The sequence below is a fragment of the Mauremys reevesii genome, linkage group 3, assembly GCF_016161935.1.
Source record: "Mauremys reevesii isolate NIE-2019 linkage group 3, ASM1616193v1, whole genome shotgun sequence".
Taxonomy (NCBI): domain Eukaryota; kingdom Metazoa; phylum Chordata; order Testudines; family Geoemydidae; genus Mauremys; species Mauremys reevesii.
The window spans coordinates 10,619,305-10,636,047 of NC_052625.1; the positions used below are offsets into that span (position 1 = coordinate 10,619,305).

A 16,743-nucleotide genomic window follows, 5' to 3' on the forward strand; every position below is an offset into this window, starting at 1 on the left:
CACTCTCTCGTTCGTCTTCCTCACCCGTCGTTTACATTCTGCTCTGTCATTTATTTTCATTTTCTCACAACCAGAAGAGATCCGCTGCATTATGCAAAAGAAAGGTGATCCAAATGTTTTGCATAATGATTAATAAAGATGTAGAAGACATGAGAATGTTTGGATTTCAGCACATCTCCTCCGTGCAGGAGCCAGCTAGGAGAACTCACAGATGAACTCCAGAACATCAGCCATATGAACAGTTGTGTATAAAGGACTTGATTGGGCCTGTTTGAGCACAGTCCCATGTTGGAGGGCAAAAGACAGATGCATTGCCCTAGTGAGCACTCCAGGAGATTTTATGTCTTCTGGAACTTCCAGAAATTTGATGGAACTTGGCTGCTGCTTCATCTTCTGGCAGAATCCAGAGTTTGCTCCCGTTTGCACCCAGCCAGAGCTGGGTCACCTCCACTGACCAACGTGGAGGTGGTCAGTCCCATGATCTTTGGAGCATCAGGCAGATACCTTTGAGGCCCTTTGAAGGAGGCAAGATCATGACTCTTGCCTCATGGACCACAGTCCTACCAGTGGCACCAGCTTTGCACCCAGTGAGAGTAAGAACCATCCATTCATACACACACACACTCTCATGACTGTCCTGCATATATTGCCACCAGAATGTTGTCATCCAACAACTAGAGTGAAATCCTTGCCCCCTGACATCATAAGAACATAAGAATGGCCATACTGGGTCAGAACAAAGGTCCGTCTAGCCCAGTATCTTGTCTTCTGACAGTGGCCAATGCCAGGTGCCCCAGAGGGAAGGAACAGAACAGGTAATCATCAAGTAATCCATTCCCTGTCACCAATTCCCAGCTTCTGGCAAACAGAGGCTAGGGACACTATCCCTGCCCATCCTGACTAATAGCCATTGATGGACCTATCCTCCATGAACTTATCTAGTTCTTTTTTTAACCCTGTTATAGTCTTGGCCTTCACAACATCCTCTGGCAAGGAGTTCCACAGGTTGATTGTGCATTGTGCAAATAAATACTTCCTTTTGTTTGTTTTAAACCTGCTGCCTATTAATTTCATTTGGTGACCCCTAGTTCTTGTGTTATGAGAAGGAGTAAATAATACTACCTTATTTACTTTCTCCACACCCATCATGATTTTATAGACCGCAATCATATCCTCCCTTAGTTGTCTCTTTTCCAAGCTGAAAAGTCCCAGTTTTATTAATCTCTCCAGTGACTTCCAGACTTGAACTCCCAGTGACTTCAGTGTGGCATGGATTTTATCCCTTGTTACTAGTGCTCTCTTTTAACAATGTTTAGTGACTCAGCAGTAGAAGTGTGAATAAGCCAGTGGTCCCCAACCTTTTCATCTGGCGAATGCCAGATGAAGGACTGTAGCAGCAATGGAGCACCCACCGAAATGCCACCAAATTTCTGCAGCGTTTCGGCGGCGACGCCTCTCGATGACGTCACATGTCGGCGGCAAGTGGTGTCATCGAGAGGTGTCGCCGCCGAATTTCTGTGGCGTTTTGGCGGCGACGCCTTTCAATGACATCACTTGCCACTGACATGTGACATCATCGAGAGGCGTCGCCTCCAAAACGCCGCAGAAATTTGGTGGCATTTCGGCCGATGCTCCACCGCCGGCCAGGATGCAGGCGCATTTAGATGGCCCCGCACTGGGGACCCCTGGAATAAGCCTTGACTTCTCCTAGAGGAAATATAATCAAAAGGAGAGAAAGAGTCTTCCTGAGGCCAGACATGTTTCTTTTTGTTTACTCTAGCAATTAGGGGTAGGGATTTTCAAAAGCACCTATGTGATTTAGGAACTCAAATCCGATACGTCAAGGGGACTTATATTTCTACATCACTTAAGGCACTTTTGAAAATCTCATCCTCTAGCTGAGGAAATTTCATTTGCTTCCAGGTTAAATTCTGGGTAAGGAAAGCAAACAAACTTTGTTCATTGAAAGTAAGGGTCAAGACATTTTCTTTAATTATCCACTGTCTGGAAGTAAACTACACCTATGACCATTTGAATGCCCTACACCCTGTGGTGATTCTTTTGTTTAGCTTCCACCACTGTGGTAGGTCTGTCACTTTCAGATTTTGATATCACTTTGTGATATTGTTTTGTTGCTGACAGAAAAAAATGAGTGGATAAATAGTTGTGAGAAATGGCTGTGAAGAGGTAAAATGTTGAAAGGTTTATTTTCAAAAGGTTTTGATTAACAGAAAAATGTACAGAAAGCAAATCAATTCTTTGAGATGAAAGAATGACAAAATGGCTGCCCTTAGCTTTCTTGTCTTCCGCATAGAAGCCAGCTAAAGAAAACTAGTGTGTGAATTGCAGCACATCACCCACCTGCGCTGTTGTTTAATCCTTATAAAACACAAGTGTTGTCAGCCCACTGGCAGAACAACAATGAATTGCTTTGTCATGTGGGGGACATGGCTCTGGGTGTACATTTTAGGTCCTATTGTTAAGCTCCGAGATATCAAAAGCAACTTTTTTTCAGCTGTCACTTCTATCCTATTTCAGTGCCTGGGGGGAAAAGCCGTGGGATGTGTTATTCATTGGCCCCTTTATTTGCAAGTCCCAGGAGCTAAGAGCATTTGAGTCAACAGTACTTGCATACTCCACAGCAACCACGCATTTATAAAATAGTGATCTGGGGTAGGTGATGATCCTTCTTATGCCTTGCATATCTCAGGTTTCAGCTTCACGTCGGGTTTCAGTCTGAGATAATACTGAGTGATCATGGCATATCATCTGTTATATTTAGCTCCAAAGAACCCTCGGACAGGTCTAACTCCACTACAGGTTGCAGCAGCTTCATGATTTTGGAGACTTCCAGTGCCAATGACATCCCTTTCCCCTCTGTCTTGCTCCCTGCAGAACCCAATATAAAAAGTCTCTCTTTTGGTGTGGGGAAGTATTTGTTGTTGTTATATATTATTTGTGTTACCGTAGCACCTAGGAGCCCTAGTCATGGATCAGGACCTCATTGTGCTAGGACCTGTACAAACATGGAACAAAAAGACGGTCTATGCTCAAAAGTGCTTGCAGTCTAAGTATAAAACAAGAGGCACAGATGGCTACAGATAGTCAGGGAAGTATCAGGAAACATCAGCATGATAGAAAAGTGGTCGTGGCACCACAGCAGCCTAACCATTGTCAATTTCTTGTAGGTATCATGTTATTCTTTCCCTTTGATTTTGGGAGAACTCTTGCCACAATATTTGGTGCTACATTTTCACAGAGGGCTACACATTTTTTTGTATAACTATGTCAGATAGTTAAAGTGGTACAACCCTCTACTGCAGATGCAGTTATACCAGTACAAAGATGCATACCTGTATGAGAATAAGCTATACCAATAGAAGTACATTTATACCAGTATGAGTATGTCTACACTAGGGTTGGACCACTTTAACTTTATCCGTTGTGATATAGTTATAGCATTAACCGCACAAAAATTGCGTAGACACCAACCCGTAGGAAAATTCATTTTGAATTTATTTTTCCAACATATTGGGTACGGTCTCATGATTCCATCTATTTATGCTTCAGCAAACATCTTTGTTTTGGCCTTTGAAGAAAGAATGCTCTTTCCAGTTAGATGTGCGCTCTCTTGTGCTCCTCAGGCAGTAACTGGGGGAAAGGTGCAGCATGGGGTCATATCACACCCCTGCTATTATTTAAAATGTCTATTACAGTAGCATCTAGATGCCTCAACTGAGATTAGGCCCACCTTGTGCAGGTTCAGTGCTTACACGTAGGCAAAGATCGACCCTGAGCCAAAGCGCTTGCCAGCTAAATAGACAGGACAGACGACGGATGAGAAAAAAGGAGTATTATTATTCCCATGTTACGGAGGGGATACTGAGGCACAAAGAGATCGAGTGACTTGCTCAAGGCCACACAGGAAGATTGTGGCCAAACTGGGAATTACACCCAGGTCTCCTGAATTCCTGTCTGCGAGATCATTCTTCCAATCTTTTCTAATATGATTCCTTTTCGAGGCTCTCCTCGTAGTGGTTGTTACTCTTTACTATTTTCTAAGGCAGACGGAGATTAATTAGTCACATACTTTGTTGACCTGTGCAGGTCCAGACAGGGTCCCAAGTGTTTACATTAGCACAAATTTGCAAAAATGTAGATGCTGCAGCTTTGAATTAAGCAGAAATGTATCCGTGGCAAACGCACTTTCTTTGGAATTGCTGGATAATACCAATTTCCCTAAAAAAACTGCAGGATCCTAGACAATCCAGGCAATGAGCATGACACAGTTTTTATATAACACAATTTTTACTCAAAATCTTGAACTCACATATTATATCTATTTATTTAAATATATTATCTAAACTGCCTGTCTGTTAATAATGCTTCATAGCAAAAGCATAAATCTTTAGATAGGATTTTTCATTACAGAACAGACTGGATAGTTTTCAGAGAGTCTCTGGCTCTTCAGTAGAACAATCTGAATGGCAAGAACAATTCCATACCTCAGACAGAACATGCTCTCTCCACATAGTACTGTTTAGTTCAGATGTTTTAGGCTGGACTGTTTTCACGATGGTGACATTTATTTTTCAATAGGAAAAAAAACCCCAATGATTACCTCCTCCCTTTGAGATCAGAGTCCCTGCTGGCACACTGCAGAAAATCCAAGCAATGTTAAAGATCTTTCAGTACAGCAGCCTCCTCCACACTTGACCGTACGGTGAATTGAGGACTGCAGCTTTAAGGGATGCTACTCTCTTAAGCTTCACAAATACATCTAAAGGACATTCTCAAAGACATTTGACCTGGGGAGCATCTGGTAGATTACAAACCTCTCGTTTTAAGCATATACAAATTGTCATTGCCGGAAAAATAAAAACATTTATGTCGATTAAAGTCATTACAGGCTTCACACAGCCAAGGGTCAGTGGCTTGACACGTATTTCACAGCCCGCTACCAGTATGAAGGCAGGACCATATTCTGGAACATCCCAGCCTAAACCAATCACTTTATGCAATAATGCAAACAAAACAAGCGTGCTTGTAATTATAGGCCTCTCAAGTCTTGTCCAATGAGATCATGAAATATGTGGACCCAAAGAGGTTAAAGGACAAAACGGGGCCCAGGTAGCTCTGCCCTTCCAGGCAGAGCATGCTCCAACTGGAGAGGAAGCTTAGAAGGAAGCCACTCAGCTCAGAGCAAGGGAGAAGACCGACCGACCTATCTACCTACCCTGAGGGATCCTGAACAAGGACACCAAAGAAGCCTCCCTGTGAGGCTGAACCCATTTGGGGATGAAGGTGTCACTGTTTTTTCTTTCCTTTTAGTATCTTATATTGGACTGGGAGACATTGGGGGAGATGGATGGTAGGAAGTGACCCAGGGAGGCAGCTCTGGGGCACACTGTTGTGTCTCACAGGGCCCTGGGTTGGAGCTCAATGGAGTGGGAAGGCCTGGCTCCCCTACCAACTTCCCTGTTGCGGCAGGGCATAAATCTCTAGTAAGGGGTGGGTAAGGGATGTTGAAAACTCTGAGGCAAGGATAAGCCACATACAAGGGATAGGATCTGGACTAAAGGCCCTGCCTGTTGGGAGGTGAGAGACTGGAAACCAGGTGCACTAACCACTAGGCCCCCTGGCCCTCTGAGGACTCTACTACAAGTAGACCGACGTTAAAACCTGGTGAAGAATTATAACCTGTGGGGGAGAATTTCAAGAGCACCCACTAGTTTAATAGCACGTGTTTTCATGGCATCTGTTTTTAGGCATGAGGGTCTCAAGACACTATCTGAGCTGGAATTCAGATGGGCAGGGCTTTGAGGACAAGGAATGGCAGGTCTACAAGGTGAAGCCTCATGCAGTAGCATTATTCTTCCTTGACTCAATGGGGTCTCCCGGACATAAGAAAAGGGGGGGTGGGTAATGCTCATTCTTGGCAGCGTGTGGAGCTACTGGAGTCCAAAGGACTTTTCCCAACAGCTTCATATTCCTGAAGTCTCAAAACAGCCTTTCTTTGCAAGGGGTTGGTGGACAGTCTCTGGGCTAGATTTTAGCCTCAAGTTTATGCCGGCTTCTTCTAGTATAACTCAGCACTCACAGTAGAATGTCTGACTTTAGAGGGCTGGCAGTGGTACAAAGGATTCCCCACCTGCCAGCCAGCACAGCTCCAAAAGTGGGCAGCGCTAGCTGAAGAGGAGACAATAATGGCATAGCAGGTAGGTGGATGTGCTAATTCCACATGTCACTGGAGCAGCCCCCACAGATGGGGCTCCTGTGAAGCAACATACAGCGGCCTTGTTCCAAGGATAGAAACCCTTCCTGTGCAGTTATGCGGGGAGTAAACTGCGGACACAGAACTCAGCAGACATCTCTCCCCCGAACCTGGCTCCTGATTACATCACTGATCCCTCTGATTTATAGTTTCACTTCTCTACAGTTTCTCTTCCTTATCTGGCGTTCTTCAATCAGCCTGTGCGTCGCCCTCTGTGACAGAGTGCAGAGAGCGAACGGGTGCGCCTGCACTCTGATCACTCAGATGTTAATCAGTTCCCCTGGAGGAAGCTGACGGAGGTCATTAGGCAACCAGGCTGGCCGGCTGAATGGGATAAGGTACCAATTAGCCCATCAGCCCAAGGCAGATAAAGAGGCAGGAAGGAAGTCCCAAAAAGGGAGAGAGGGGTTTAGGGCTAACACAGAGGCCTCATGGAAGGGAGACGTCTGTTCCCCTCAGGTACTGGGGGAGAGGGCCAAAAAGCACTGTTGGTGCTGTAAATAGACTGTTGCACGGAGGTTGTTGTGGAAATGGAGGAGGGACTTTAAAATAAAAGGATACGGTGAAGGTACAACCATAGGAGTCTGTGCAATTTCTGCGGGGAGAAGGCAGGAGAGGAGCCGTGCCCCAGGACATGCTGAGGCTTGTCCGGCAGCTGGATTGCCCTGGTGGTGGCCTGAGAGAGTACTGGGTGCCCGGATGATGGAGCAGACTCTGCAGCGGTTGGTGGGCCAGCAGAAGGAGCTGCAACAGAGCATGCAATCTTTCCAACAGTCACACCAGCTGGAGAGAGACTCCCTGCTGGCCCAGCAAGCAGCGCAAGAGAGGAGCTTGCAGGAGTTTATCAGGGAGCAAGCACAAGTGCAGCAGTTACTTCTGGTGAGTCCCAGTATGGGGAACGGTAACCAGAGCCCTGTGTAAAATGGGGCCTGCGGATGACCCTGATGCTTTTCTAGTGACATTTGAGAGGGTAGCAATGGGAGCTGGCTGGGACAGCGGAATGGGAGCGCTCTGGTTTGAACCCTATTTTTGCAGCGGTTCTATTCTGGGCTTCTCCATTGGCTTGCTCTGTAACTTTGGACAAGTCAGTCAGTCTCTTTGTCCGTCAGTTTTCCCCTCTGTAAAATAGGCATAATAATGCTTGCCCACCTTTGCAAGACTCTTCCAACGCTACAGAAGAAAAGTCTCTATATAAAGAATTGTTATTGGCAGTCTTCTCTTTTTATATATATATGTGTGTGTGTGTGTGTGTTCTTTGTGTAGAATATGCCAATGCAGTCAGCCTCTAGCTAAGAATATCCAGGGGAAAAAATAGATCTGCACTTTAATGCAGTGAGCGTGCTTGAAAAGAAACGGTTGCTTTATTGCGGTGTTGTCTTTGCCATGGTAAACTGCTGCATTTTCATTTTCCTATATTTATTGTGTTGAAGAGTTTACATCCCAGTAAAGTAAATATTTCCTTTTAAAGGTCACCCATTGTATTTCTCCCTCTTCAGGGATAGACGACGGTTCCCTTAGAGCTTCAGAATAACCCCACATAGATAAAACATTCTAGCTACCTGATTCTATATGGCATCTGAACTTTACCTGTAATATAATAAATGCAGCGTTCAAACTGAAGTAGACAGTGTGTTCGCCTCAGTCAGTTTCTTCATTACTTTCTCTTTAACCCTGTTTCCTACTGTTCTATATCGGAAATACAGCATCTGGTATCAGGGGGAAAAATATTAATCTAAATTGTAGGAGAATAATTGCTTCCATAAATCAAATCTGCAATATCTAATGAAGCTGAAGGGATTTTACCTGGCATCAGTGTTTAGTTTAGCTTAAACTGGGATAAGCACCCGACTCCCTTTGAATTTCAGTGGGTGTTGGGAATCTAACTAAAGAATCCCATCCCCAATGTATACTATCCCCTGTGCTTAAGGAAGATCATTGCAAAGATATGAGCAGTAACCAGTATCAACTTCAAAATCTACACAATTTCAGCCTGCATCTAGACAAATTACGTACCATATTGTGTGCCTCTGAGTAACCTGTATTGATTACTGGGCCTGGTTTTCTATAAATGAAGTTGAATCAGCACCGCAGTAGGGCACTCATGTTTATGACTAAAACATGATGTAAAATGGCTTGTCTGTAAGAGGGCTTTGTGATGTTTCTCAATCCATTCTAAGTGCTTTCCAAAAAACCACCCAGTTTCAATCAACCTGTCAAGTATAATCATTTTGCAACAAAACACCTCTGCAGTTATAACCTCTGACATTTTCTAGGCTGATGTAAAATGGGATGAATCTATCCCTAAATGTAAACATGGTGGGATTTATTAATCAGAAACTATAATAAGAGTAAGTCACAAGGGCTCCATATCTTTCTACTTTTTATCACCATCCAAACTTACTGTTCATTCATGATCATTAAGTGCTGTAATCAAGAGCCGGGTTGAGGGGAGAGATGTCTGCTGGAGAACTAATTTACATGTGCAATGTTTAGAAATTATGGTGATTCATAGAATCATTATTTTTGTATTAATTGCCCGAGAACTCAGCTCAGCATCAGTCTGCTCAGGCTCCGTTTAGCACCTAGTTTACACTGGGTATGCTCAGAGGTTTAAAACTGGTCCCATATTAGCATTGCATCATCTTATTTACCTAGCATCTCCCATGCTAGGAACACAATGCCAATCTTAGCAATGTAGCACTGGAAGGGATCTTGATAGGTCATCTAGTCCAGTCCCCCCATGCTGAGACAGGACTAAGTATTACCTAGACCGACCCTTATCCCCTTGCACCAAATAGGTCGAAAGCAGATTCTAGTTTCTTCTTCACCCACTCATATGAACGTTCAAATCATATCACTTCCTAGGCTGTGTCCAAATTAACCTTTCCCCCCTTAAAATTCACTCTTGCAACTCCACCAATGCTAGTGTAGACCAAGATGCAGGCAGCTGCGAGTATTTTAAGCACTGGGTCACTTAAGAGCAGGTATAGACAACATGGTGGCTAGAATTCCCAGCTCCTTGTCTCCCCTAGTGCTCCCCCCAGGGCTAACACTGTTAGCAATGATGAGAAATTCTAGAGGAGAAAGAGTAAGCAAAGCTCTGAGATCCAGTGCCCTCCACTGAAAAAGCACAGGAGCCCACTGATGTTCACATGTCATGGGATAACGATTCGCCAAAGCTGATTGGCAGCAAGCCAGCTGGAGACAAGCCACAAAGAGCTGTAAAGAACAGTATATGTCTCAAAAGTAATATGCACTGAGGGTGCACTGCCCTTACTCAGGAGGGAAGGCTCTCCCTGCATTACCTAACTTCTTGCTCCGACAGGGTGAGGTATTTGAAAATGCTGAAACAAACCATGGGGCAGGTAGTCCGCTAATGTAAATTGGCATAGCTCCACTGAAATCAATGGAACTAGGGCTGATGGGATCGGGGGGCGGGGGGAAAGGAGTAGGATACAGTGTAAATAAAGTAAAATGGGAGGAGTGGGGCGCCAGGACCATGACATACCAAGGCCCCACATTTTTCCTCACCAAGCAGAGAGCCAAGCCAGCTTACACCAGCTGAGGACCTGGCCCCAAGTTTGTAAAGAATGTTACACAGCTGTATAGCAGCTGAGTAAATCAGGCAGAAAAAATAATGAGGGGCTGTAAGTGAGAACTGATCCTTCCCCAAGTTCCCCTATTGCATCGACCCATACTGAGACCCCCACACAATGGAGAGAGACGCTTCCAGTCCATGTTCAGATCATTACTAGGGCCAACAGGCCAGGTAGAGAAACCCTATTCCAAGCCCTTTGTGGCACTGAAAATCCCAGAAACACTTTTGTACCCTTGACTGTTATACGTGCGTTTGGGCCTGATCTCATGGACCATTGACTTCAGTGGCTTTAGGTCAGATCTTTGGTGTTAAGTAGAGGTTGTTGGGAAATTTTTGATGGAAGAGTTTTCCACTAGAAAATGCAGTTTCATCACAATCTAAATATTTAGCAGGAACCTTGATTTCAATGAAACTGTCTATAGGAAGAGTAAAAATGAATCATTCTAACTTTCTCATTTCATTCCTGTAATGCTGAAACATTTCATTTTGACTGTTATTTTGATTCATTTAGACTTTTTTACATCATATAATACAGTATTAAAATTAATATTTTATATTTGTATATATTGAATATGTATAGCATTTAATATTTTACATTATATTACAGCATTTCCATATGATGTGTTCACCGTTTCAAAACACAACAAATTCAATGGTTTTGAATTGGAATGTTCATTCCATGGAAAATTTCAGAATTTTGGCGGCTTGTTCTGATTTGGGACAAAAACAAATTTTGATATGTTGGAATTTCCCATGGAATGGAAGTTTCATTCTCTGACCAGCTTTCGTGCCAAGCCAAACAGTGAGCTGTGCCCCAGGTACATGGTGAGGAAGGAGTCATGGGGCAGCCGGGATCAACGCTCTGAGATCTAGTAAAGACCCGCCAAATCGACTGCAGATTGCTCTCCAGTCGACCCCTGTACTCTATGCTTGACAAGAAGAGTAAGGTAACTTGATGGGAGAGTTTTTCCTGTCGACCCCCTGCGGTATGTCAACCTAAGGTACGTCAACCCCAGCTACATTGTTCACATAGCTGGAGTTGCGTAGCGTAGGTCGACTTACCGCGATACTGTAGACATAGACAAGGAGTCCTCTACTTGGGCTACAGAGCAGATGTTTTATGGAGGATACTTCAACTTCCTCTGACCACTTGCCTGTCTTCCTCACTCCCACATAATCCCTGGGCAGGGAGTGACTCCTCAGGGCACTGCACTCTAGGCACACAGCCCATCTAAATCCAGTGCAGTGGAACTGCAGTGGAACCACAGTGGTTCTGCCTCCAGGAGAACCTGTGTGGGCTGGGGCCTGATTGGCCCCTACAAGAACACCAGGGTTGCTTTAGTCACTCTCACAGAGTTCTTCTTTGGAAGCAGAAGGATCCCTGATGTGTCTCTGCCATGGAGCTCCTAATCCCTAACGTGCTCCCTATTTTTTTTTGATGAAACCTGTTTACTGCTGACAATGAGCATCCCAAAAGTGTCTGCTGTCCAACTGAATATTCACCATGCCATTAAGCCAGGCATTTGCATCAGCTAGGCCCATGGATGAATTTCTTGCAGTCGAGCCTTAATGCTGGTGAGAATTGCCCAGCCATCCAAAACGCCAGGTGGCACTGCCCACCCAGCCGCTACTCCGGGATATATTGGAAATGTCTAAATTTTATGTGACCCATCACAGGATGTTAGCCACCCTCAGGCAGGGATGTTGCGATGTGTTCACTGTTTGAGATTGATGTAAACAGAATGCTGTGCCAGTTGCTTGGGGGCTGGCTTTTCAGTTTCCTCTTTGAGATGGATTTCTTCCTGCCTTAGAATGAAAAAAAGCAAGAGAACCTCAAGTGAGAGCATAACTAATGTAAAAGCATGAAGGTCATACATTTCCCCCCTTATATAACAACAATCCTTTGTAGAAGCTGCAGAGGATACGTAAGCAGCTGACTGATTTTCTTACATATTCGTAAGCAGATAGAGCTTGATTCAGCAGCAAATATCCTTAGCCTTCTGATCCCTGGAAGCAGGGGCTGCTCTAGCTTTTTTGCCACCCCAAGCACGGCAGGCAGGCTGCTTTCAGCGGCTTGCCTGCAGGAGGTCACCGGTCTCACGGATTTGGTGGCACGCCTGTAGGAGGTCCGCAGGTCCCGCGGTTCAGCGTTCCCCCCGCCAAATTGCTGCCAAATCCGCAGGACCAGGGACCTCCCGCAGGTGTGCCGCTGAAGGCTGCCTGACTGCTGCCCTTCTAAGGACTGGCAGACCGCCCCCTGTGGCTTGCCACCCCAGGCATGCACTTGGAGTGCTGGTGCCTGGAGCCACCGCTGCCTGGAAGGCTATGGCTTCTGGCTCAGTAGAAGTTGATGTATGCAGAGGAAAAGTTGTCTCATTGCAGAAGAGTCACTGGGAAAGAAGCGGGAGGGAGGGGGAAAGACTAGATAGATTAACATGAAAGGACGTCTAATCCAAACCAGAGTTTAACTCACTGCCATATATTGGCTGATTGCTACTTAGACAGTTTTGGGTGGTTGGTTTGTTGCCTTCTGCTGAAATGGGAGCCAGCAGTTGTGTAGGCATCCAGCCAATGGCCTTTGGTTCGGCTTTAATTAATTGACATGTGTTAGCAAAGCAAACACCAGCGTTGCCGTCCATGGGGCACTGCTATTGTTGTGCAGCGCTCCTTCCACCCCATGCTAGTTCGTACACCTGCCTGGATGTTGTCTCTGATAGAGGAAGCAAATGCTGGCCCTCTCCATTCAGTGCAGAGGAAGTGGTATGGTTCTTCTGAGTGGGGGGCAGCAGGCAGGGAGCCCCCAAGGGGAGGCTTTTTTGCCCCTGTGTGCACTGCAGGGGCTCAGTCTGTGTGAGCTTGGAGGAGTTTTCACTGGGGGACCTACCCATGACTCTGTGAATCAAGCAGGCACATTTCCTCTCCTCAGCAGCTTTAAAGGTGCATTTCTAGCACAGGCTCATGGCCTGGGAAGGGGGTGAGTATCCCATCCGCTCTTGTCTCCCTGGAGCACCCCTGTTTGCAGACATTGTGATCTGGGGCCTTATGGCCCACTCCTGCCGTCCTTAGTCCGTACCCCTATTGGCTTCAGTGAGAGTATTGTCTGAGCGAGGACTGAGCCCATCTTAAATACATAATGGCTAGTTTTTATAGCCAGATGCTATCGTTTATTGGCTGTCAAACTCTTAGGGCCAAAGGCTGCCCTGACTCATCTTTTCCATTTGAGTGGCACAGGGTATAAAGCCAGGGCAGAAATTGGTCCCCACGGTGATTCTTGCTTGACACGGTTTACTGAAACGAGCTGTTCTGAAAGGAGCAGAGGAACAGCGTTGGCCAGGGAGTTCTGCAGGTGAAGGGGTGAAGGTCTGATCTTTGGGGTGAGTTTGTGGTCTGCTGTTGTGTGCTTGTTGCTTGCCATGTGCCTGCTTGATTGAAGTTTGGAATGTGGGTTGCTTGCTGTATGCTGAGCCTAGAGCCTTCCTAATCAGGCTCCAGCCTTCAATCCTTTGATCCCGGATCCCTTGACAAGGGGATGGGGCTAACTCAGGAGAACAGAGTTGGAAAAGCCAGCTTGTAAGCCAGTGATCTGGGGAGTTTTGCAAGGGAGCAAGAGAGCGGGACACACCTAATAATGGTCCCACGGCTTCGGCGGCTTGCTGTGGGAGGTCTGCCGGTCCCGCGGCTTCAGCGGCTTGCCTGTGGGAGGTCCGCCGGTCCCGCGGCTTTGGCATACCTGCTACCAAGTTGCCGCTGAATCCGTGGGACTGGAGGACCTCCCACAGGCATGCCACCGAAGGCTGCCTGACTGCCTCCCTCGCAGGGACCGGCAGGCCGCCCCCTGCGGCTTGTCACCCCAGGCACGCGCTTGGAGCGCTGGTGCCTGGAGCCGCCACTGGCTAAACCCTTTCAACTTCAGAGAAGTTTGACTGCAGCTCGAGCCCATGTCTAGTTACAAGTCATCCCTTCTGATTCTGCATTTTATAAGTGTTTGGTGCTTAACGGCAGTTGAAGTGTGCCAGGTAGAAAATACAAATGAATTCATTTCTCTGTAGGGAATGCAGTGAGGATCCATCTGTGCTCCTATACAACAGAGTGACTAATAGCCCAGGAATAGAACATCACCTTGAACAATCCACGAGCACTCTTTTGTTTGTAAGACTCACCAGCCCTGATGAAAGATTGCTGGCAAGAGCACTAATATAAAAGCATTTGAGGGGATTGACATTTAAGCACAAATCTGCAGAGGGCAGCAAGTTTAACCCCAGTATTTGTTCCCTATTTGCTGTCTTGCAGGCTCCCGGGCAGAACAAACACAAATTCTTGATTTGAAGCCTCGACAAACACACTCACAGCTAAAATGGCAGAAGAACTTGATATGCGCAATGAGTTGGAAGAAATGCAGCGGCGTGCTGACCAGCTGGCGGATGAGGTAAAACTAATGGCAAACGAGGAGGGTGGAAACACTTGAGGTCCTTCTTTCTGTCCACAGGCTACATCCAGAAATGTGCACAGCTGTAGCAAAGTGCCTCAGCAGCTGATTCTGCTTTACACACGTGTAATTTGACTGGACCAAATTCTGCTGTCACCAGAAGTCAATACACTGAAGTCAATGGAATTACTGTGGATTTACACTGTCAGTGACAGCAGAACTAGGTCCATTTTCTTAGACATTTTGGGCTGAGACCTCTGTGGAAAGGAGACGAAAGGGCTAACTTGGAATAAAAAATGACTCATAGTAATTCTGGAGCAAGAATCATTTAGACCATTAGATATCATTAGAGGCCAATCGTGGCAGGTGTGTGTTGATCTGCGTGAGTCTTTGCCCAGCATAATGATCATCTTTGGATGAGTTTGTCTCTGATATTAGGATCAATATCAGATAAAAGGATCCTAGGGACACAAGTTGCCATTTAATTTCTCTGGAGGCTCATCTAATTTGCCAAACCTAAGTGTAAGCAAAAACTATCAAATCAGGTAGTTCGGAAATTTTAACTGGAAACCACAGAAGCGATTTTTATAATAGTGTAGCAGTGATTCCAAGCGTGAATGGAACCAGTGGAGAGGACTATGTGGAAGGTCCATAACTGAGAGTTGAGGAAGTCACAAGCCCATTGAACAGGGGATGAATTTGAGGAAGAGCCGATACTGAAACAGCGTTAACCTGAATGGCTCTGTTAACTTGAGGGTTTGCAGTTCCACCTTTAACTCTTTACTGTGGAATCTGCCATATTGTTGAGGAGGAGAAAAAAGATTGATTGGAGGGAAGGGGAACTCTATGAAAACCAAAAATATTAAGAGTGAGGTTTCCAAAGTGCTCTAAGTTGACCTATCTCTTCTCCCACTGATGTCAGCGGAAAAGCTCTCACCAACTTCAGAGGGAGCTGAGTTAAGCTAGGTCTACACCAGAGCCCATGACAGCATAACCGACGTAAGCGTTCTTGTGCGCAGCACTATCTCGGCAGGAGAGCTTCTCCCACCGACACAGCTTCTGCCACTCCCGGAGGTGGTTTTATTAGGCTGACATCAGCGTGGAGCATCTTCACCAGACACGCTGCATTGGTGCTGCTGCAGCGCTGTACATATAGACCTGGCCTTAGACCAATGCTGAGCCGTTTTGAAAAGCTCACCCTAAGGGCCTGATTCAAAGCCCATTTGGGAGTTTTTTTCCATTTATGTCAGTGGGTTTTGGATTAGGCTCTTAGGCCCCAGTTCTGCACTTGCTTATTTCTGTATTTATTTATTTAGACTGATCAAAATCCACTCCCCCCACCAGGACTAAGAACTCTGCCCACTCCAGCCTAAACCTTCTTCAGACGCTTGGGGAAACATACATCTAGCACCATACCTTGTAGGTCAACAGGCTCAGGAATATGAAAAAAATCCCAGCATCAAGGGTTCCTCCTTGAAAATGCCCTGCCAGCCATCTGCCCTTGTTTAAACCAAGGGCCAGTTAGCTCAAGTGCTCCAGCTGATCTCAATTGCCAGGGGATTGGGTGGTGGAAAAAACGGGAGTTAAGGCAGAGTTAGGATCGAAGGGTATGTCTACACTGAAAAGAAAAACCTGCAGGACCGAGACTCAGGGCCCGGGTCAACTGACTCAGACTTGCAGAGCTAAAAATAGCAGTGTAGACATTTGGCCTTGGGCTGAAGCCCAGGCTTTGAAACCTGGCAAGGGCGGAAGGTCTCAGAGCCCAGGCCCCACCTTTAGATGGAGAAGTCGGGCAAAGCTAGGGCTATATTCCTGTTCTGGGAGCATTCATCACTGTCAGCAGTGCTACTGCTAGAGAGTGCTAGCTGCAGAATTCCAGCTACCTCCCAGGCCAGAGTGCCTGGAGAAATGCCATCTTCCCGCCTAGCACTCCCACGCTGGGATAGCTGTAATCTGCCTATTAGAGGGTGGGGAAAGAAGCACTCAAAGACTTCTGTATGAGACTATTCATGGCGTTTATACACTAGTGATGGACACGGCATTTGCCAAATCTAACTTGCTTTTCTCTCATTTTTTTTTCCAGTCACTTGAAAGCACCCGTCGTATGCTGCAGCTTGTTGAAGAGGTAAGGACTTACACTTTACCCTCCCTTCCTTTGTAGATAGAGGTCTGGGAAAGCCCGACACAAGCAAATGCCTGAGCCACCTGCCAATACTTCACACACCAAGGGCATCTCCATAGGTTTTTGTGACCATCTAAAATGGGGCACTTTCGAAAGGTGAGAAAACAGCCAATTGGTTTCCCAGTGTTCCTGGGAATTATCCAGACAAGATGTGGTGCAGTCATTGATAAAGCTGATCAAGCAGTCAAAAGACTCAACTGAACTGCAATGGGGAACTGTATTCGGTCCATATTTTAATTTTGGTTGAATTGAAATATTCAAGA

General features: G+C 45.9%; 1 protein-coding gene across 2 annotated transcripts in view; it reads left to right on the forward strand.

The window, feature by feature from the left end:
* The window catches only part of SNAP25 (synaptosome associated protein 25), a 94,157-nt gene that overhangs the window by 39,763 nt on the left and 37,651 nt on the right, over positions 1 to 16,743 (forward strand). For both annotated transcript variants that reach the window (XM_039532865.1, XM_039532863.1), the window contains exons 2-3: positions 14,163 to 14,298; positions 16,382 to 16,423. In XM_039532865.1, the coding sequence (XP_039388799.1) occupies positions 14,227 to 14,298; positions 16,382 to 16,423 (114 nt within the window). In that variant the 5' untranslated portion in view covers positions 14,163 to 14,226. The remainder of the gene's footprint in view (positions 1 to 14,162; positions 14,299 to 16,381; positions 16,424 to 16,743) is intronic.